We start from the raw sequence: 23,353 nt of genomic DNA, 5'->3' as shown, positions 1-23,353 counted from the left end.
ATCAGACATGAAGCAGACACCTTACCCTCACTGTCCCACTATAGCCAGAGCCAATTTTGTAAAGTCCATCTTTACATAAAAGATAGAGAAAAAATCCATCACTCTGAAGTAGGCACTGGTCATCTTCATCTACAGATATTTCTTTCAATGGCCATTTGTGCATCAAGGCTGCCTTCTTTATTCCATTACTGAACCAGTCCTGGATTTGGATTTTGCCCACCAGAACTGCCTGCACGCTCCGCTGAAGAGAGTTTAAAATGGTTGGCACCTAAACAGTAAAAGAAATAGTGAGTGAAAAAGATGACAATTTTTTTATATGTTGTATTTTCTGTTTTAACTTCAACTCAAGAGAGACAAATACCAACTCATCTCAAAAATAGTGAGAGGGGAAAAGGTAACCGAATTAAACAACACATCTTCCCAGAACTCATGAGAAGTACTCATTTACATAAATTCCCAGAGAAGTTTAATTCCCAGAAGAAGAACACAGAGAAGTTTTAGTGCAAGACCTGAATAGTCTGACAAGCATGGCTGCCATTATTGGTGAGGATTGCAGAGATTGCTTGCAATGTCCTTCCTGTCTCTCCCCAGGCAGCTACCAAACTGAAGAGGCAAGCGCAGGAAAGTGCTGTCAAGGACTGTCCTGTACTGTCATTCATTCCCGTGCTACGGACAGTTATTTCCAGAAGCAGCTGGAACAGGGATTCTGGAGATAAAAGACAGCCATTACACAGAGAATTCACAAAATCATACAGAACAATTTAACTATTAATGGGAAATTAAACTAGGAAAATACAGTGTATCTTTCCTCAGCTATTATGTTTATAGCTAATTTTAGACCGAAAAGTATCTTAAATAAACCTAAATTATCCTTAGTTTTTCTTCTTTTCAGCCAGAAACATCAAGTCTGGATAATCACCATGGCCGAAGAAGAAAAACTACAAGTCCTTCCATCACAGTTGAACACATTAACAAGAAATGTGCCCAAAAGTGTTATTTTACCTGCCTATTCAATCTAGCCCATCACTGAGAGGATGTATAGGTCGTAACCAAACTTATCAACTCTTTATGACCGTTACCCATGTTGAAGTACAGCCCACTTCACAGAAATTAGCATTTCAAATCGAGGCTTGAAAATTATTTTGATCACATGCCTCTTTCCAAACAGTATTTGGTGGCTGAACATCTGTAACAATTAAGGTGTGAACAGAAATCCACCTAAATTTTCTTGGGAGCAGATACAATTAATCACTAAGGCAGTAATTAAAAAGTCTTTTCCGTAGATTTTTAATACTCCATGCATCAATACAAAATAAGTTTTCTGTAGCAAATTACTACCTTTGGAAATGGAATACTGATAAGTCAGAAAATATTTAAAAAATATGTGAAGTCTAAGGACTTATTTAAAATTGTTTTTAAACAACTCAGGCTACAGCCTAGACTTCTCTGCAGTTCTATAAACTAACAAAAGATAATGGGATTTTAACTTAAAGGATATAGTCAATCATGTTCTGAAACACATCAGGAATTCAACTTTGATTTTTAGTACCATTAAAAAGAAAATTAATTTTCAGGGAAGCTTTGGGGTGGCCAGAGAAAATAAAAAACAAGAATTTTGACACTCTGTTCAGCAGCTTCATATAAATTACAACATAAAATATCTAAGCTATAGACCACAACAGCAGATTGCAAGAGAAATTCACCCTACAACTGTATTCTTTCCAATAAGACCAAGTATGTTATGTTTCAGTAGGACAAATGAATCCCAGTTTGTTAGGCTGCAATGTTTAGGTCTCAGTGAGGAAGTACTGTGTATTTCCATAAACACCATAAGCAGTTTATACTCCAGAATGAAGTCAGGCATTTGAGAACAAGCATGGCACTATCTCACAAATACTTGCAAACAACCATTTTCTTCTGTCCAACAAAATAACAGATGTATGTTAATAAAAATAGACTAAGAGATGAGGTATTACCTAGGACTTCTGGAGGCTCTGATTGCAGGCCTTCTGGTTGCTGACCTTGGAGCACATTAAGTAGGGCTTGTAGGCTCCTGAGACACAAGGATGGATGAGAAAATCTTGTCTCCTTTATCAATTCAAAGACTTCACACAATCCAACTTCAATGATCTAAAGAAGAGATTTTTCAGAACAGCTGTCAATAAAATATTTTTAGATCTTCACCAGAAAAAGTATATTGCCATGTTCACTGAACAAGACAATTACTCAAATAGAAAGTTGTAATATAAAATACAGTGTTAAATGAAACAAGAATCCAAATCAAGAACCCACCTATACAACTATAGCAGCAAATATTACATGCAAGTCAGCCACTACATAAAAGAGGATCTCTAAGCAGAATAATAGTTTCCCAAAAGAATAGGGGAAGTTAAAACTTTTTGCACAATAAAAGGCAAATTGTACCTCTGAGCCCTTCTAATTTCTATCCAGTTCACACTTTGACAGACTTCTTTTTCCTTTCTCATTAACATGAGCCAGCAAACTAGAATGGTCTTGCAACCTGGCTTCACAACCTGAATAACAATACCTTTGACAGCTGATACTGGCAGCTCTAGCACTTTCCTCTCCAAAGCCTTGGAGACTGTTTTTTATATTGTGACAAAAACACAGATAAATTGCTTGTCACTAAAGCTCCGTATGTAATCATCACAGACGTGGATTAAGCCAACTAACATAACGTGCAAAAGCCCTGTTACAGCTACCTCTAACTTTTCCTGTTAGAATTCCTGAGTATTCTGAGATTACAGTCATGCTTCTCTGCACTGACTGCTCCCTTGCACTTCCTTTTCAAACTCTGTATTTGATAACAATGAAGACAAAAGAAAAGAGAGGAGGGTACCCTCAAAACTGTACCTTCAAAACCTCACTAGGTGTTTTGGTCATAGAGCCCCTATGTATAGAGTATTTAACAGAGACTCACCCCTAAGTAAAATCTTAGGAGAAAAACTAAAATGTGAAAATAAATAACACCATTAATACAACTGCCACTCACGCTTACAACATATATATTTTGGCAGTCAGCTTTAAGTTCTACTGGATGACTTGTAACTATCTTTGCTGACTTATCATTTGATTCCTGTCCTTCGGAAATTATTTTACCATCTATTTTATTCCTGAAGGAAGGATAAAAACATAATCAAGTCAAGTCTTCAAATCACAACAGCAATTTTCCTGCTAACTACACCTTACACTTCACACCTGCAATGGAGTGGGGGGAAAACACATGCATAGAATCTACAGGGAAAAAACCTGTCAACATAATGGTATAATGGTTTTTCCAGGATCTAAAACTCCCCATCATCCTAAAGGCTAAAAAATAAAATACATTGTAGCACATTTTTAGAAATGCCCTTCTTGTTCAGTTATAATGTCTGAGAGAAACTAAGTCAATTTTATTCTTCACAATCTTCAGTCAGAAGATCCCATCTAGGAGCTGGCAAAGGCAGGTAGAGAAAGTAGAGAACATAACACAGTGTAAAAAGTTTGATGAACTTCCACTACAGTAGGAATCAATAAGAGAGAGTTCTGAGATGCTGCGATGCTGTCAATTCTTCACAGGTTTTGGGTTAGGCTTTTAAATATCTGAGATCAAGAGACTGGGTAGGCTTCATAAAATAGATCTATTCACCATAATTTTATGTATGTATATCATACACACACACACATATGATATATATATATATATGATATGTGTGTGTATCTCTACCTCCCTCCTCCAGACTGTGCACTGAAGGACAGAATAAGCATATAGTTCTTTTCAAGACATCTTAACCTTGTTCTCACTGCTCTCTGAAGGGCTTTTGAGCCAAAACAAGCACTGCTCTGCCTCAGCTTCTGTGCCACAGCTTGGTCTTACTGATGCTCACTGTGCAGCCATTCTCCCATTCCCTTTGCAACACCTTTGAGACTTCAGATCAAAACTTTAAGACTGCTCAACAAAAGATAGCCAAAATTCTAGCCTGGATGCAGGCATTGTGACTCCTAACTAATTCCTAACACCCCTCCTATTTAATCATGAAGTCTTATCTGTGGTCATGTTTTTCTTCCTTCATCTCTCCTCCCATAGCATTGTGAGCATTATATCAAATGCTCATGTTTCTATAATTAAAATTACACACCACTCTGAATTAATTTATATTATATACATACACAAAAAAGTACATTTACAAAGGTAACATTCTCCTAATGAACTTTAAAAGACTTTTAGTCAGTTTCTAAAGAAAGTAATTATTTTTCTTTTTTATTACAACTTAAATTTTATTTTTGCTTAAGCTTATTAGCAAAATGTATGCCAGTGCAGGAACAAAGAATATTTAAGTCAGTCAATTCCACCTTAACCACTTTAATCCAGTATTTGTTCCTTTTCCTACAGGGCTTCTGTGGATCATTTGTAACTCAGCATTAAGTTTAAAATTGGGGAGGGGTGAGGATGAAGGGTGTGGGAAATACCTCTTCTTTACTCTGCAGATTACAAATCTTATAAACAAAAGTGAATCTACTCCATTCTAAATAGTTAGAATTCCCCATCATTAGCTAAGGTACTAAATAAATAAGGTAGCAAATAAATATGTAAGACCAAGGAAAATATTTTTTTGAGAAATCAAAAATATAAAGCTATCAAAGCAAGTTACTAACCTATCTGAACACAACCAAAACACAATTTTTTTGTTATATATTACAAGTAGCAATGTCTCTGTCTCTCAATGTTAAAAACAAATATTCTCAATCTTATTATAGAAATTGCACAGGACAGATTCTGATTCCAAAATACATTCTGCTCTAACAAACCTGACTTCCTCAAGTTTAGGATCTGAAAGAAAAATACTTCAATAGAACACCTGAAGTCACCCTAAGCTACAAAAGTGCAGAATGTTTTCAATTCAGTCTCAATTAAACCAAAAAACATCAACACACCAAGGACTATACTAGGGAGAATCTGTGAAAGCACAAACCATAGCCACACTTTTTTTTAATTTTTCATCTCACTGTCACACTCAAAATACATCAGTATTTTTAATAAACTAACAATTACTATCAGAAATCTGTCTTGTAAATATTGTAAATCTTTGAAATTTTATATTAACTTTCTTCTTTACAGTTAACAAACAAAGCCCTACACAATATTGATCATTATCATGAGACAGACACCTGTATCCAGAATACCAAGGCATTTACATAGTCAGTCCCTACAAATTTTACTGCATGTGAGACAGTTCCAAGCAGATGTTTTTTTCAAATACATGAATGCAAGTCCAACTTTTACCTTCAATTGACCTAAACAACCCTATATTACCTGGATAGTTATGAAAAATACAGAGGTTGTATCAGGCATGTACACCTATTTTTGAACCAAAAATTCTCAAATTTGATATTTTGTAGATTCTTCATTAAAAAAAAACAGTTTGAAAATATACTGATTTTCACCAGTTTTATATTTGCTGTACTGAATGCAACAAAATCTCAACAATTTTCTGTCTTGAGAGAAGTTTGTTATCTACAGTTTCCCTATCATTTTTTTCTAAGCCACCATCTTTTTAAAACTGTGCTACTTTTCCAAGTCTTTTTGTAATAAACTGTCTGACACAATACCAATGTTTTGGTTTCCACATGCAAGTCTCCTGTCCATATCACTCATAAATCTCATCCTTCTTGGAACCTCTTTTAATTTCAACATGTCTTTTAAACGCCACTCCATTTGCTATAAATGCTACACTGTCTTTCACTTAAAAATAATCATCTACAAGCACTTGCTGATTCATTTGATGCAATCCATGAGGACTCAGATGTAGTTCATAAACAATGCTGGCTTTATTTCTAGTGACCACGTATTTTGCAATCATCAATCATGAAATTTCAGTTGGCTGACTTAGTTATGCTTTCAGCAATTTGTGACCACTATTTTCTAGAGTGTCAACTTTGCCCTTCAGATAATAACACTTAAATGCAATCATCTATAAAATCCTAATTTTCTAAGACTAATTCAAACATTCTACATAACCACAGCTGCAGCCACCTTTTAAATTCAGCATTTGTATTAGTTTTTAGGAATCATTCCACCAAAGTATTCTCATTATTAAGAAGAATTATTCTTTTTGGAGGGTAAGGCAAAAGAAAGTACTCTTTAACATTATGAGCTGGTAGCCCCTCAGAGATACAAGAGATGCCTTATTTGCATTATTTCTATATAGATTTTGAGGCTGTAGGTGTTCAAGCACCTACATTAATACTTTTAAAGGAGAACAACTTGAGTGTTTACCTGATGTTTAACTGACTTTAATTTGGGCAGGTGCATAGATCATCCTAATTCATCAAATAATTCTGAACTAGATGAACTACAAATAAAACTACAGCAGTGTTTTAAGTAGCTGCCTTATACTATTGGTCTTTAATCCCCGAAAAGAATACACCAGCCTTATGTGACATACGTGGCACACCAAGTGGTATCAGTCACTTGCCTTTGGAAGTTTAATAGGTGGTTCTTTGGGCTCCTCTTCTTCATCACTGTCCGAATCCCCGCTCTGGACACTGTTCTTTGAAGCCAAAGACACAGACGCTTCCTTTTTCTGCCACTCCAACACACAATGGCGGACATTGCAGTAAACATTAAAAGCTGAAGGATTGCTATGCAATCTGATATCTGGTATGGTTATTGTACTCTCTAAGTTTTCAGTCTGAAAAACAAGATTGGTTTTAGTTTATTAGTTTAGTAAAGTTTCAAGCTTTGCTAAATATAAATAATCTCAACAGTTTCAATAATTTTCACAGACCAAATTATTCCCAAACTTGAGATAAAACTGGTACTTCAAGTGGAAAGTTATTTCAGGTAGGGAAGAAAGAAGAGGAAGAAATTTCAATAGATTCCATCTAGCTTTAGTCTCTACCTCTCATAACTTGATGAGAACACTGGGACTAAAAACAAAAGCAGCTTAGGGTACAGAATGGTCCAAACCTGTGCCACAGTGATAGGAGTCGCAGAATCAAGCTTCATCTTCTCAACAACAGTGTGTTTTGGGGGTTTAATGATAATTCAATTTTTAAATGCTTGCCCTGCTATTCTAGTTGTTAGTTTTAACCTGCTGGCAAATACTAAAAATTTAAGCTGTTTGCTAAACATATAGTAGAAATTAAAATTTTCTTGCTTTGCCATTGATTGAAAACTGATGGCAAGTTCAAAAACTCCTGTCAGGATGCTGCAGATAAGTTTTGAGAATAATAATCTAACAGACTAATTCTTAAATACATAAATCAACGTCTATGACTCAACAGGACACCACTCTTGTTTTCAGAAGCCCTGAGCCACAAAGGATGAGCTGGGAAATCGATCTGAGAAATTATCAATACTCTGGCCAACCTTTGTACCTACTACTGGTGTATTACCTAGCCAAGACACAAAGTAGCCTTCATGAGGCTGTCACTGAACTTGGAAAAGAATAAGAAAAAGCATTTAAAAAAAAAACATTTTTAAAAATCTGCTCTGCACTTTCCCTGTCTGCAACAGTAAGATAGGTGAAGAGTAATGACTGCCTAGAAAAAAACAGAACTCCACAATAATTAATTCCCTGGCAGGACTATTCTTTCCATCTGGTTGTGTACTAGCAAAGACCAAGCTGGTTTGAGCATAGGTTTTGAAAACTGGATTTCAGGCATATGGGAAGAAGTAATTCTCTCTAACAACTTGCTGCGGACACAGGGCACAAAGAGAGATGGCCCAGCTTAAGAGTGCAGGACCAATTTGCTTGACCATGCAAAGCAAATGTGGGGGATCACTAGGCCAGACAGACTCAGGGTCATGACAAACTTCACAAGGTCATTTTGGTATCTTTCTTGTATTCTTGTGGGATAGGGAGAGGAGGGGCACAGTGAGAGTAAAGGCTTTCTCTCTTTTTTTTTTTTATTTATAGGGTATTAATATTATTCATTGTCACATTCATATAGCACAAAATTATGCAGTGAATTTTTCTACAGTGATTTGAAACAGATGACTGAGAGCAGTGATGGGAAAGAGAATATTAAACTATGAGAGGAGAGGTGAAAGAAGTCTGAGAACCAGTGAACTGGGTAATATTTTAATGGGGCGGTTTATTTTTCTACAATATTGTTGCCACAATTTTCTACATCAAAAATATTTTTATCTGCACATACATTTTTATTAATACCAGAAATAACACAAGACTCTAAGCTAGACCTTTTAACACCACATGATACAAAACATAACAAAAAAATTGAAAATTACTTGAAAATATTTTGTTGTTTACATATTTCCTACTTTTGACTAAAATATTATTCTGACTGTACTGGTATATATTTATCCATCCTTCCTTTCCATTATTACTAAAATTACTGCAAGCTAGAACATTAAGAAGCAATGCTTTATCAAACACAGATTCTATGTTATTTTTCTCATCTGCATCAGTGTTAGCAGTAAGCACAAAAATATAAAGATAATGAAGGAGGAAACAGAAAAAGCTGGAAAAAGTTCCCTACACACATACTCAAGCTTGGCAGGGTTTTTTCTTTAGCTCAACAGAGCTTCTGCCATTAAGGATTGAAAACACGCAAAATTTAGTCCTTGTTCAATATTAATATCTTTGAAATAGTAAAGCTCTCTTAAAAATCCCTCAGAATTAATCAGTACAAGAACCCAAGGTACAACCTCATATGTTATTCCAATATCACAATAAATTTGGATTGACTCCACTGACAATGAGCTTTTTTTTAAAGTTTATTTAACACCAGGAAACTCAATAGTTATAACTCTTCAGTACAACTCCAGTTAAGGCAAACACATGGTATAAGCTTTCAGCTTTAAAGCTAGCTCAGTTGAATGGCACAGGTAAAATTCCTTAGTAAACTCACTTAAGTAAAGTTTTTTACTGACAGTTACAGGAAGAGAAAGAGAGATCACAGAGGCTCCAGATATTTACCTGAAAGTTCACTTATCTAGTTAGTACCACATATTGCAACTTCACAGAAGTTTCCTTTCCAATTCTTTCCTGTCAGCTCAGCTAAGTCTTTGATCCAGAAGAGCCTAAGTTCTGTAGCTCATACAGTCTCATTTGAAACAGACTGGCCAAACTGTTAAACCAGCACAGATGATTTTAAACATTATAGTGCTAGATAAAAATCAATGTATGTTTTCTTGCCTATTAATAACAAGCTGACTAATTTTCAGAAATAAACTCCTTCTTCTCAATACTTTGCAACTATTTACCAGAAAGCACTTTAACTATTCTCTGTGTTCAGTGTTTTGCTTTTCTGCAACATGCATGAACAATACTTATATAGACTAATCTCCTACCCAGACTTCCATTCAGCACAGCATCCTCCAGAAACTTCATTATAAGATAAAGAACACTGATGTGATTTGTGATGGATTTGCTCAAGTCTAAGGGGTTTAACTATAATACTTATAGTTGCTAGGTCTTCAAAATAAGTATCTGTTTAAAAGTGGACGTATATAAACATGCTGTATACATATCACTTTCTTAGATTTCCTCTACATAAGGCAAGAATGGAGCTGACAAGAAAAAAAAAAAACCAAAAAAACCACTAAAACTTTCTGCCCCTCTAACGCAAATGCTTATTCAGTGAGCAGCTTTTCTTGTTTTTTCCTTTTTTCAATATTGGTAGAGGAAAGTATTGAAAACAGACATCAGAAGCTTTTTCCATATGAAACAAGTGTTTTTTCTTTCCAGATAACAGATTCCTAGCTTCACTGAGGTCAGATACACTGAACAAGTAAGAAAACTGGGATTTAAGTTCATCCCATCATCATCTGAAAGTCTTTTCTGCAGCTAATGGGATGGGTGCCTTCTACATAGTTCTCCAATATTATGAGACTCATGATACCATCTGCACAATCTTGCTGCTGACTCATAGATTTTGGGGTAGAATAGATCAATAAGAAAACTAACCAATATCTGCACCTACAGAACCTCACTATCAAACTAATAAAGTCTATTTTAACTTACAATTCTCTTAATGATACTGCATTTCACGTTGGCACGAAATACATCTACATTGCCAAGAAAAACAGTAGAACATAAAACCAAAATGCTAGTCAACTTCTAAGAACTCACTAAAGCAATTCACTAATTTTTCACAGATTTAGAATTATTAACAATCCAAACAGACTGCTCTTGAGCCACAGGATAAATTATTTCAGAAAGAAACAACGCCTTACAGCTTGTTCTTGTGGTGTTAAGAGTATGGAGATTCCCATGACAATTGTGAATAAGGTGAAGATCAGCAATCACTTTTTCCACCTCTGAATGTCCAGTTCTTAACAGCTGCTGGAATATTGCAATCCAGAGCGCTCATTAAATTTGACTACAAACTCAGTTTCTAGAGTGCCTGAGTAAAATAATGAGATGATAGCTTCTACATCAGCTTTTGTCCCAGAGCATCTGGTTTCTCGGAAAATGACATCGCTACCGCTTTCAAAATAAAGAGAGCTTACAGACTGGAAAATAGAATTTTGCTGTTTGACTCAGTAGTTTTCATATGAGCTGTAACACAGTAGGAACACAGTTCTGAATCTTCATCTTTGCTGTTTCTCTTGGTATCATCAAAAATTAAATGTGCACCTTCTTAAATCAACATAATTGGTGAAACAAGCATTGTAAAACTTAAATATCCACCATTGGTGAACACAGTTCTAAGATGTGAAGATTCTCTCTCTTGTGTATTACTTTTTATTTTCTGAAAGATGGATTCTAACTTATGAGAGAGAGATATCAAAGCACAGATGCCCACACCCTGATGCCTGGCTTGCTCTTGTAAACATATAGTCCCTGCTAAACAGAAGAATAAATTATGTAGGAGAGGGCAAACAGCACAGGTTTGATTCAAAAGATAAGAGCAACCTACTACTAATTGCTCTTCTCACTCAGCCTTTTGTAATGTTCCAGTACACCCAAGGAAAGGAGTGGGGAAAACCAAAATCCTCTGGTCGCCTTTACACTTGTCTCACACATAAAGCAAGTGTTTTCCCTAAAGATGAAATCCATACATAGTTTATTTTCTGACCTATTTTTTTATTCCTCTTGAATCAGATGACTGTAGTAATGGTTTATTCTTATATATGATGGAAATAGACTATAATCTAGGAGAGGAAAGTTAATCTGCCGTTAAAGATGGGTCAGGTTATAATAACCATCTGATCTAATCCATGTGTAACACTGAAAAGAGAAGCTCACCAAATTCTTCCTCGGACAGTGAAAAAATCTCTTAGAAAGGGATGCCCTCTTGAGGTTGAAAGACCAAAAAATACAAGAGCCACTGAAAACAACACCAAATTATTTGAGAATCTACAGGTGTTTTTAATGAGACAATATTAATCCCAGTCAATCTGTTTTATACATCTATTAATTAGCTCACAATTAATTTGTTTGCTACATGAATCTCCCCCTTGAAGTTATGTTCTTCCCATTTGTATAAAGTTGTAGCTTAAAACTGCTGCATAAACTAGACATGTAGATGCCAATTATTTCAAGTACAAGCTATGTTTGGTGGACTCCAATTTTTCATTACTCTTCAAATAACATTAGGAAAACAGAAGATGGTGAACTGTGGTTTTCTGTCTAAGTCTCTCTTTCACACAGGTATGCTAAGCAGCACTTTGCACAGCAAGGGGCAAAATATCCAGGGTGTCTGAAAGGGAGAAGGGAGATTAGCAGCAATATTTGTAGCACTGGGGAAAGTTACATGGACTTACAATTTTCTGGTGATATTCTTTGCTAAAGGGAAAAAAAAGGGGAGGAGGCAGGTAGGGACTAGAATCCAAGGTGCTACACCCATGTCTAACAACCAGATAGTTGTTTTTTATGTAAGTCATTCATGTCAGCAGTGAATTTCTAAAGCCAAAATAGACTGCACTACATGGAAAACTTTTATACCTCCATTAAAAAAATAGATACTAAACCACAATCCCAAAAATTAGTGATAGTTCAAATACCAGTGATCATAGTACAAACCATCTTAGAAACAGAAGAAGGCTCAAACTACTGGGCTGTGTTAAACACCAATTAGTTTTATACCTAAATGTTATAACATTTAATACTTAAATGGTGGAAAAAAATTTCTTCCAGTTGCTCAACAATTACTTCTTTTAAAGTTCTCTCCTCTTTCATTACTCAATTACTTTTAGTAATCACAGGATATAAATAACAAATTTTTGGGTTTGTTTTTATCATATTCATGATTTAAGGCCCTCTCTGCCTCTACTAAGTATATTAAGAGAAAGTGTCCACCTCTGATCAGACTAAAAGACCCTTTTTCTTAAAGAAAAAAGCTGATGCACACAAACTCTACTACTCAGAATGGTCAGCAGTAAAATACTTTTCACACTGCTCTATTTTAAACATTCCAAATGGAAGTTCATATTTTCCTGACAATAGACACATCCATTTTCAGACATTGCAGTGCAAAAATAATCACTGAGCTGATTCCGCCAAGGTAAGCATTCTGATGTATTGAAAAGTATATAAAAAACCAAGAACCAAAAAAACTCTCCCATAACAAATCAACTACAAAACAACCAAAAAACAAAACCACCCCACTTTGTCAGTTTCATAACCTCAAGATATGAAGATGGTTTTATCTTTCCCTTCTCAGCTACATTTTTCAGGAAACACACAATTTTTTGCTATCATGCAGAAATGAGCTGGAGTGCCTTTCTGGAGTATCTGAGTCACTTTGAATGAAGACCAATGTTCTAATGGTCAACCTCAAATACTGTCTAGAATAATGGCAGCAGTGAAAGACATACAAAAGCCCTTTATGACTTTGAAAGATATAAATCTCAATGCTTGAAGAAGAAACTGAGTTAAACCCAGGAAAAATCTTGAGAACAACCTTCCATAGGGATGAGGAGAGATTATTAGTTAGTGCCATATCCACAACTATTAACAAGAACTAATATGTCCACATTGTCTTGGCCAAGGATCTTGCCACTCCATTTATCCAATGCAACTAAATCTAAGAACTACATCCAACTGTTAAGCTTGTGAACAGCCATTCTGTATTTAGCTTTCTACCTGGCAGTAAAACTAGGGCCTCACCAACTAAATGGGCAAGGATTGCTTTATAGAATAACAATGATCAAAAGCTGAAGAGTTACTTTATTTTTAAAGCACAAGTTTCTGCCATCAGACAGGCAGACTAATTACATTCTGTGAAATTTCTCTGAATTTCTAATTTGGTTTTCTTTCTTTACAATGGGTTGATAAAGTCATGGAGAGGACAGAGGTAAAACTTCTTATAGCAACTGAAGAAAGGACTGAGAAGTTCAGTTTGGACCACAAATATTTTACAGTACAGTGGTGAGAAAACAAATGAAGATAAGCTCTTTCTATACCATAGTCTGAAGCTGCACTACTTGAGATAAGCAGAATAATCTGGTAAATTTCCAAAGAGTCAACACCAAATTAATAGGTAGAGCATTTACCTCACCCTCCCAAAGTCATCTGTCTTGAGATACAGTAACTACATGAGGTCTGGCAAGTAGGGATAAGATGGCCAAGTTGTTCTACAGAGCATTTGTACTATAAGGACATTCAGCTGACTAGAAAGTGTTTTCACTGGATATTTCAGTGGTTCTGTCCTTCAGAACTATTCCAAAAATGAGCTTTCTCTTGACTGACTACAAGCCTTCATGCCTACAGCAAGCCTTCATGAAAATCCCTCCAAGACTTCAGCTTAAATAGACAAATAATAGCTTTCTAATAGACAAAGTACGCAGCACAGCAGTAGTTTAAAAGAGCACTACTTCTGCATAAATTTATGCTCTCCAGACTAAAGATGTAAACATTTTTATTAAGTTCACTGTATGGTTCCCATGAATTTAAAGTGATGGAAGGCAGGAGCTACATGGGGATAAGACATTACTAGAAACACTTAGGTATCATTTATTACATTTTCCATTATGGAGGAATTTTCAGAGGTAACTTTGGAGTCCTTAAAACACTTCCTTTTCTCCTTTAGCCAATATGACCAAATCTTTGCAGCAGCAATCTCTAATTGTTGGCTAGACACAGATCTCAAAATTTACCTCTAAGATCAATATGTTTAGCTACACTTAGGGTTTAGGAACTGGAGAACTAAAAACACTGTTCATATTATTTCTTGTTGAACATTAGTAGCAAAAGCAGCTGAGTAAGGCTAACATTGGTATCATGGTCATGCAGGACACAGTAAACAGTCAACACTGGTCTGCTATTAAGTCCTCTAAACAGAAAACCTGTTAGTCTCACTTAGGTTTTCTTGTATTTCTCTCAACTGAAGTCACTGTCATTTTTGAGTCAGAACATTGTCAGGTTAGTTATAGGCTTACCTTGTTGCGTGTTTTTACTTTCAATTTAGTCTTCTGTTTTCTTTTCAACTTTTTCTTGCTAAAAAGTTTCTTACTTCTGTAAAAGAAGAAAAAAAGCAATGAGAACAAAATAAATAAACTCCCTTCTGTACCCCATGCTAAAAATCACAGAGGGAAAAAATATCAGAAGCACTCAAATTTTTTTTTAGGCAAAGAGAATAATCACAGGTAGAATTTCAGCATTCAAAACAGAATACAAAGCACTTAAAATTATGCTTTCCTAATGTTCCACTGAATTATGGGCCTTTACTCTCATAAATTTAAGGAGAATATATGCTAGAAGTAAAACAAGTCCCTGAGCTCTCTACTGGCTTACCCTATTGTTTCTATTACAAGTTCATTAGTGCCACAGCAATGCTAGAAGCTAGAATTATTGACAATTCTCAGTAAAACAGCCTGTTAGTACAGAACATTGATTTGTGAAGTCATTATCACACTAAGATTCATGCCTTCCAAGACAAACATAAGCTTTAAAAATACATCATTAAGCAGAAGATTCAGCTGATGGAAGAAACTGCAGTTTCTTTACCTTTCATTTGAGCTATTTCCACCCTCACTTTATACACTTAATGTCCATCCCTTTACAGATCTAATTAACGCACACTTTTATAAGACCTTTTAATCCTCTTCTGGCAACACTCTTTTTCTCATTTTACTACCCAGGAAAAAAAAGAAAAAGACATCATGCAAAAAAGACACCATATGCACATACGCTTGTTCTGACATAATCACTGAGGTTACTCTGAAATGCACGTGTTTTTTACCTACTGTTTTTTCAGATTAAGTCCTCCAAAAAACAAAAAAAAAAAAAAAAAAGAAAAGAAGTCATATGTTACCTGTGCAGCATACCTTATATATAAGGTCACCTTATACAGGACTTCAAGCAACAGTTACTAACACTCCTCTGTACCACAAACTTTACTCAAATAGCTTACAGTTCAGATTAGTTGAAAAATAAAATTGTTACTGAAAATCACAGGCAGTGAGAAGTTGCATTTTTAGTAACAGACTGAGAATCAGAAGAATCGTAATATTTTATTCAAACGACTTTGTTCTAAATAAAAAATGTGAGGTTCTAAAAGCATAGTGGCTACTATCCTGTACAGCATTCAGACTGAAAGAATATAGAAGCCTCATGGCCCAGCAGCTAAAAGCTGGAAAAACTGAAGCCTGACCAACAGCCAGCAGTGACCATACAAGCTCACACAAAGAATACCTGCAGAGTATGCCAAGAAAGCTGCCTCCTAGAAATTTCACCACTTTTCCCCTCTTGACCTATATCAAAAAGAATGCATGTTCCTCAAGACACTTCCTACAGAAACAAACCAGCTCACTGCTTTTCTTATAAGGAACAAACACCGTTATCCTGGAGTTAAAAGAATCGCTTCAGCAAGCAGTGAATGGGAATGCTCCCACCATCCCCAGAGACTTAAAGCTTACAAAGAGAATGGAGATGACTGCTCAAGGTTCCCCCAACAATAAAGTTGTACATAAGCCAATTAAGAAGCAAGGAAAAAAAGCTTCATAAAACCTTTACTACTTAAATTTCAACAATCAAACTCCATAGTCCAACTCACTATTTAGCTTTTCTTTAGACAAGTTTTTTCTTCCTTATTAGCATTTAATGCAGCTTATTCTTATTCTGCTGTCAAACACTGAGAACAGTGCAGCCCCTTCCATTCTGTAGCCACTCAATCTTCTGATCTGGACCTAATGACTTTTTATGAAACTTACACCCTAACTTTCAGTTTAAAAGTCCTGACGAAAGCATTTTCTGGGCTCTCTCAGTCCATACCACACCTAAACCACATAGACTAAAGCTGAAAACAATACTTCTTGTTTGCTGTTAGAAAGAGGAAGAAGAAACAACTCATATGCCTCCAAGGTCAAACTTTTAATTGCATTCCAGGTATTCTTTGGCAGCTTCATAGTAATATGGTATAGCAGACCTATTTAACCCAGACTAGCATGAAAACATTTCCCTGCAAACCTCAAAATTGAGCTTCTAATACTCTTTATCTATCTGCGCTAATAATTATGCCTTTTAAACACAATATGATTTGCACCCACCACAGACAACTTGATATGACTAGCTTTCTTCTTTTTGTTTTAAAAGATACTAATTCAAGTTGCCAGGACATTTCAAATTTAATCCTTCCTGCCAAAATCCTTGAAAACTTTCCAAATTTGTTACAGTCTGCAAACATCATAAACACCTTTGCACCTTGTAAACATTTCACTGGACCGGTCCCTGTAATTTTTGCAAGTATTTCTTTGTGTTTACACATACATCTGAAAAACCCCCAAATTAAACCTCTTCCCTCCCCCCAAGATTGGACTCATTTCCATAGTAACAAAACCTCTGCCAATTGGCAGGTTACCTTCATTTGTCACGACACCCACACAATGTTTTTTCCAATTAACAAACAAGAAAGGTCAGCAGTGGATTTACTGATGGTGCTAAGATCTCCCTCATTCATACAACAACCATTAAAAATGCTGCAAGGAATAGCACAGTCTGACCTCTCCACTGTGGCAGTCTTTATCTTCAGCAAGTTTTGGGCTTGAATAATTTTACATGTAAACAGTTTGGGATAGAAATGCCATAGCAAGAATCCACAATTATGTCCCTATATTTTCTAAAAAAGAAATCTCAAGGAGTTGGGAAGTATACTTTCTTCAATATCCAAGCAAACCTTCAGAACAAGTAAGCAATTAATAAGAAATACATCACACTAATTCTATAAATAGTTCTGAGCAACCTACAATTACTATGCATAACACTAACATATTCACAATGTATATGCACGGAACAAAGACATATCTGATTGTTCTACTGTTATATACAATAACACTAAGATGTTTTAATATACAGAAAAAAAGTATAAAATGTGGGCAAATATATTCATGAAAAACAATGTTAAACAGATTATGAGCAATTTCTGTTGGAAACAACGTGTTAATTATAAGCCAAACTCTTCTACTGCCTGAAGATTAACAAGATCTGATATGGCTCAGCTGGATTTTTTAGCTAAATTATTAATTATATTTCTGGTTAACAATTGTAAGCCGCTGCTGGCTGTTATTTCTAAAGGTCTTCATACTCTGCGCTGACAATCAGCTTCTACTGGCAAAAAAGCCTTTAGCCTTCAACTTCTAACTCAACTGTTGATACCATTTAGTTTACAGAAAACAAACACTCATTATCAGCAAATCTCAGACAGGCTTTCTGTAAACTTCTTCAAGACATTATAACATTGGAGATCAAGTTTTGAACCGGACCACAAAGGAAGTGCCAGTCAAATAAACACAACCATAAAGACACATTGACAAAAAATACTGCAGCAAATGGACACAAAAAGAGTGAATGGTGCTATTACAGCCTTTACAGAAAAATCTGTTGAGAATAAAATAAATATCTAAAATGTTTAACCCTGGAATATGAAATAATTGCCTCAAATCAAAGGCAGAGGAAAAAAAAAAAAAAAAAGGAGGGGAAAGGGGAGGGTGGACAATAACCAACTGCTTCACAATTTCACAATTTAAAACAGGTAAAATGACATGACTGCAACTTCCAATCAGGCTTGCAGCACTTGCAGTAGGAGGAGTAAAAAAGCCAGAAGTAGCATTAACTAGTACTTGGACTATTTAATGCATTATTAGGGGAACATTGTTCAGTTGTCTCAACACCATTGCTCTGTTTAAATGAGATGAAGAAATGCAAACAGAGCATCTTCCCTCAAGGTGCAACAGTCTTGAACTGCAATTCCTAAGTTTAAATTTGAGGGAAGTTTTACATGTTGAGTTTGTGTTCCTCGCCTCAATGCTGCTATTGAATTACTCAACACGGATTAGCATTATGTTAGTGCTACACCTACATAACATCTTCCAGACTATATGTCTATGCATGTCTAACAAATGGAAAAAATATTATTCCCTCTCTGCTGTTGAGACAGAATAGGAACAACAAAAGTCTTATTTAAGTTCTGTCTGACCTAAAACCCTTGCTTCTGGAACATGGTACCTAAGAACCATTGTAGCTAGTACAGTAAAGTTGTTCTGCTGTTGTATCTATGAGTACGCTTTTGAAAAAATTTTTAATTTAGTAAACCGCATACTAAGACATCCTCAATTTTAAAACTTCCAAGGGACTTTAACTCAGAGCATTTGTCTAAATTTGCCTGCTCTGGTTCAAGTGCTACACATCTTTGGGAAGAAGCATACTGTTGACAGGGCAGGTCTAGCAAAGAGCAGCTGCCTTGAGATAAATGACAAAGACATTCTGATACTCAGTTTCCATAAGTGCTTACTCAACACAGTTAGCTTAAGTATTCAAGAGCTTGTGGAAACTCCCTTAAGAGGCAGAAACCATTCAGTCAACACTGAAAATGAAACAGTCAGGTTTGGTGTACCAAACCTTTTGTTTCCTCCATTAGGTGATATATTGCTGCTGCTGATCAGCTTGGTTAGACAAGATGCAGAAGTATTTGCTTCTGAACAGCCCAAAGTGAAATCCCAATCTCAGATTGTCAAAGAGACAACAGCAAGCTATTATCACTCGAGTAGTCATCATCAAGTTTGAGGGCGTTTCATCACAGCATCGTTTCACTGAACGCAGTGACTGCAGGTGAGGTTCAGGAGCCTGAAAGAAGGGAGCAAGACCAAAGCAGGAAAACAACCCTAGACTTCCTAAGAAGAGACTTCATCAATCAAGAACAGCCTGTTCATCAATCTGCTTTGAAGAATCCATGGGACACGGTTCCCTGGAGAGAAAGGGGTGCAGAAGAGCTCTCTGACGCCTGCAGACTGGGGGAGTTGACTCATGTTCTACACACAACTTGCAATGCTGTATCTAGAATACCACCACCAGCCCTGGCTGCCCCAGCACAGGAGACATTTGTTTACTGGAGCAAGTCCTGAGAAAGGCTACTAAGATGCTTAAAGAACTCGAGGTTCTGTCCTATGAGGAGAAACCAAGTAAGCAGAGATTGTTTAGCTGTGAAAAGAGAAAACCTGGAAGGGTGGAAGTGGAATCTCCATGTGAGTATCTCCACCTCCACCTGACGGGAGAGAGCAGAGATGATGGAAACATACTCTTCTAAGCAGTACCCAGTGACAGGCCAAGAGGCAATGGAGAAAAAAAAAAAAATAAATACAGGAATTCCAATTAAATCTAAGAACAGCAAAAATGGTCAGACTGGAACAGACTGCCCTGAGAGGCTGCAAGTTTTCCTTCCTTGAAGATACTGAAAATACAACTGGACAATGATCAGAGTAACCTACTCTGTTGATTCTACTTTGAGCGCTCGACAGCTTCCAGAAGCCCCTTCTAATCTCAACTATTCTGTGATCTTCACCATGTGCTTGTAAAACAAAGTAAAATTGGACTGTACAATAAACATGCTTCTGCATTGTGGAAAGAATGTATTTTTTCTCATTCTGAGTTTTGCATTTCTCCTGGTGTCATGCCATGTTTCTGATTATGCTTCCAAGTAGAGACATACTGAGCTTTTCATCTGTTCGCCATCTGGATCAGCAAACAGACATCAAAATCAGGCATAGGAACAACTTCTATGGGAATTAGTCAGCATAATCAAACCTACAACAGTACACAAGGCTAACAAGAGAACAAGGGATGAAAACTACTTTATCACACTTAAAATATCCGTCTGCATTTAAGACAAGCCAGTCACTTGAATTGATCCACACGTTCTTGCATATAACCAACACTCACAGGTACCCTAAGAAGGGCATGACAGAGAACATGCTTACATTCAACAATCAAGAGCTTCTCTCTGCAGATGTACCAATATGGACACTGTACAGGACCTTTTACAACACTTTTTCAAAGAGAGCTTGTGCACACAGCATGTCACCCGGAAAACTAAAACATAATTTGTCAAATGGAAGGTACTCTAGAATCAGTAAAAAGAGTGTCTGGAGCCCCAAAAGGTCAGCATTTCCATTTCCTGGTCTATCACAGAACTGAGGGTCCTGGTCAATGACAGGCTGACTGTGAGTCAGCAGTGCCCTGGCAGCCAGGAGGGCCAGCTCTCTCCTGGGGGCATCAGGCACAGCATCACAGCCAGGCAAGGGAGGGGATTGTCCTGCTCTGCTCTGAGCTGGGACAGCTTCACCTCCAGTGCTGGAGGCAGCTTTGGGCACCTCAATATAAAAAGACATTAAACTATCAGAGAGCATCCAAAAGAGGGCCACGAGGATGGTGAAGGGTCTGCAAGAGGAGCAGCTGAGGTCACTGATCAGCCTGGAGGGGACCTCACTGCAGTTACAACTTCCTCATGAGGAGAAGAGGAGGGGCAGGTACACATCTCTTCACCCTGGTGACCAGGGCAGGACTTGCAGAAAAGGCATGAAGCTAAATTGGGAGGTTTAGACTGGATATCAGGAAAACATGGTTCATCCAAAAGGGTGGTTGGGCACTGGAAGAGGCTCCCCAGGGAAGCCACAGCACCAAGCCTGAGTGTTCAAGGAGTGTTTGTACAATGCTCTCAGGCACACGGTGTGACTCTAGGGGATGGTCCTGTGCAGGGCCACGAGATGGACACCCATCTTAATGGGTCCCTTCCAACTCGGCATATTCTATGATTCTAGTCAAATTCCACTGCATTCCCAACATCTCTTTTCCATGGAGAGATATTAAACACTGTCAATGATCACACACTCACCATGTCCTATGAAATCCAACTAAAAAACTCTTTTTGAGCTCTTTTGTAAATGGTCTTTATAGCAATCAAATGCTATTTTTCATATATTTATTACAGAAAAATCAGTTTATTTTTCTCTTTCTCCGCAACTTGCTTGAATTTTTTTCAAGTCGGAGCAGAAATTAGTCTTCTGACAATTAAGCAGTCTCAGTTCCTTCAGCCTAAATCATACTCATTTACACCACTACCATGTAATTTCACTATTCTCTCATAGTAACCAGTCCTTTTTCAGAAAACAACAACAAAAAAAAAGGAAGGGGGGGGAAAAAAAGTCCCACAATCCTGAAATGCAAATAAAAGATCAAGAATTACTTCAGGTTTCCTATACAAGAGAGAAAAAAATCTCTCACAATTTGAAATAAAATTCTGCAACACACCAGTAGCATAGCTGCTTCTGAATCACAATCACTTTATGATTTTATAGAATGCATAGAATCACTCTTTAGGTACCTTTCATTCATTGTTGGTTTTACATTTTTGCTAACTGGTTTGGTAGTGGGATTTTCTGAAGCTAAGAATTTACAATCTTAAATGTATCTAGTCTTCCACAGTTTTACACCCTCTGTTAACTTTTTCATCTACAATCTCAACTCCAATTCTGAAATTCTCAGTGAGAGACTATTCAGTTCAGGACCTAGGACAGATCCAGAGGCAACAGCTACTCCCTGCTCTCACATGCTTCCCTCTTGACAGCCATTACACAGCATCTCTCCAGGGTGGGCTCCTGTGTTGTTTTAAATCTACTTCACAGTTGTTTTATCTAGAACAGAGGCAGCCAAATCATTAGGCTGAAGGCAACACACCTAAAAATTCTAGTTGAGGAAGGGTACAGTCTAGAAAATAAGACAACAGGAGCAACATCTGCTTTTCCTACTTGCCCTGCTTGAAAATCATAAAATGCCTGATAGATCCCAATTAAATCACTTCAAAGCCTTCCCTTTTCCAGGCTGAACAAGCCCAGTTCTCTCAGCCTTTCCTCACAGGAGAGGTGCTCCGTCCCTCTAAATATCTCAGCTGCCCTCGCTTGAACTCACTCCAACAGGTCTATGTTCTTCCTGTGATGGGGACTTAACTGGATCACATCCAGCCTCTCACCCACCTGCACCCCCAAACCCTTCTTTGTGGGGGGCTGTTCCCTCTGTTCATCCCCCAGCCTGTGTTAATAGTGAGGGTTGCCCCAACTCATGTGAAGCACCTTGCACTTGGCCTTGCTAAACCTTATGAGACTTCTATGGGTACACTTCTTGAGTGCATGCTACCTGCTGCAGTAAGGGCACTGATACACTCACTGATCTGGTATAATAAGATCCATCAGATCTGCATCAGGCTTTCCTGCTGTACAGAAAACCAGAAGGTACACTTCTGATGAAATACAATGTGAATTTTTTAAGGTTTTTTCCTTGTCTTCTGTAAGCAGGTAATCTATTTGACACTTGATCATACAAGGAACAATACCATTATGAAGAGCAACACAAAAGCAACCACAACCTCTGATGGACTTCCTTATTTCCCAAATCTTTTACTCCATCCTCTGAAGTGCTCCAAAATAGTTCTTAAATTTGTAATCCAGCTTCAAGGCAATTTAATATCAAACACAGAACTACATCTGATAAGCATCAGTTCACTTGTCAGCAAGATACTATACACTCATCTCATTGCTACAGCAGTTCTGTAGAAGAACTATTAGAGCTTCAAAATAAAGGCAATACTAAAGAAAAAAGGATTATCAAGTCTGCTCAGAAGATGTGAGATCTCAAAATTTTGAGACCATCTTATTTTAAAGGACATTCTGACTTGCTATCAACAACTGAGAAGCATCTGGCATAGAGCCAAGAAAAGAAGACTTTCAAGAGAAGTTCAGAACATACAAGCAACAGCTCACATTAAGGAGTTGACAACGATAAGAAACAGAGCAAAGGAAGTGGGCAGAGCTTCAATGGCCTAATCTATAGACAGAGAAGAGGTTTTATGACCACAGAACTGAGTATCAATAAAACTACATGGAGCCAGCATGTTGGCAAGGAGACGAAGAGGTACCATGAGACAAAATGAAACCAACAAACCTTGTAAACATATTAGAGCTGCTGCCTGCATACTTCCTATTTTCATACCTCTGCACATACACATAAGCTTCAGTGTTCCATGACATTTAGGAGTTGTTGAAGCACCCTGCAACTGAACTTTCCTAAAGCTTCTGGTGCTTAACTTTCCGTCCTCGCAGATACCTTCCATTGAT

At 37.0% G+C, this 23,353-nt stretch overlaps 1 protein-coding gene across 1 annotated transcript in view; it reads right to left on the bottom strand.

Annotated features, from left to right (window-relative positions):
- Positions 1 to 23,353, bottom strand: part of MYCBP2 (MYC binding protein 2) — a 173,487-nt gene that overhangs the window by 136,219 nt on the left and 13,915 nt on the right. The window contains exons 2-6 of the mRNA XM_079304272.1: positions 14,354 to 14,429; positions 6,477 to 6,692; positions 1,977 to 2,130; positions 510 to 706; positions 26 to 268 (exon numbers count right to left, since the gene is read on the bottom strand). Of these exons, the coding sequence (XP_079160398.1) occupies positions 26 to 268; positions 510 to 706; positions 1,977 to 2,130; positions 6,477 to 6,692; positions 14,354 to 14,429 (886 nt within the window). The remainder of the gene's footprint in view (positions 1 to 25; positions 269 to 509; positions 707 to 1,976; positions 2,131 to 6,476; positions 6,693 to 14,353; positions 14,430 to 23,353) is intronic.

The sequence above is a fragment of the Erithacus rubecula genome, assembly GCF_903797595.1.
Source record: "Erithacus rubecula genome assembly, chromosome: 1".
Taxonomy (NCBI): Eukaryota; Metazoa; Chordata; class Aves; order Passeriformes; family Muscicapidae; genus Erithacus; species Erithacus rubecula.
Note: the sequence above shows the minus strand (reverse complement) of the source record. Positions and strands in the feature narration are given on the sequence as shown.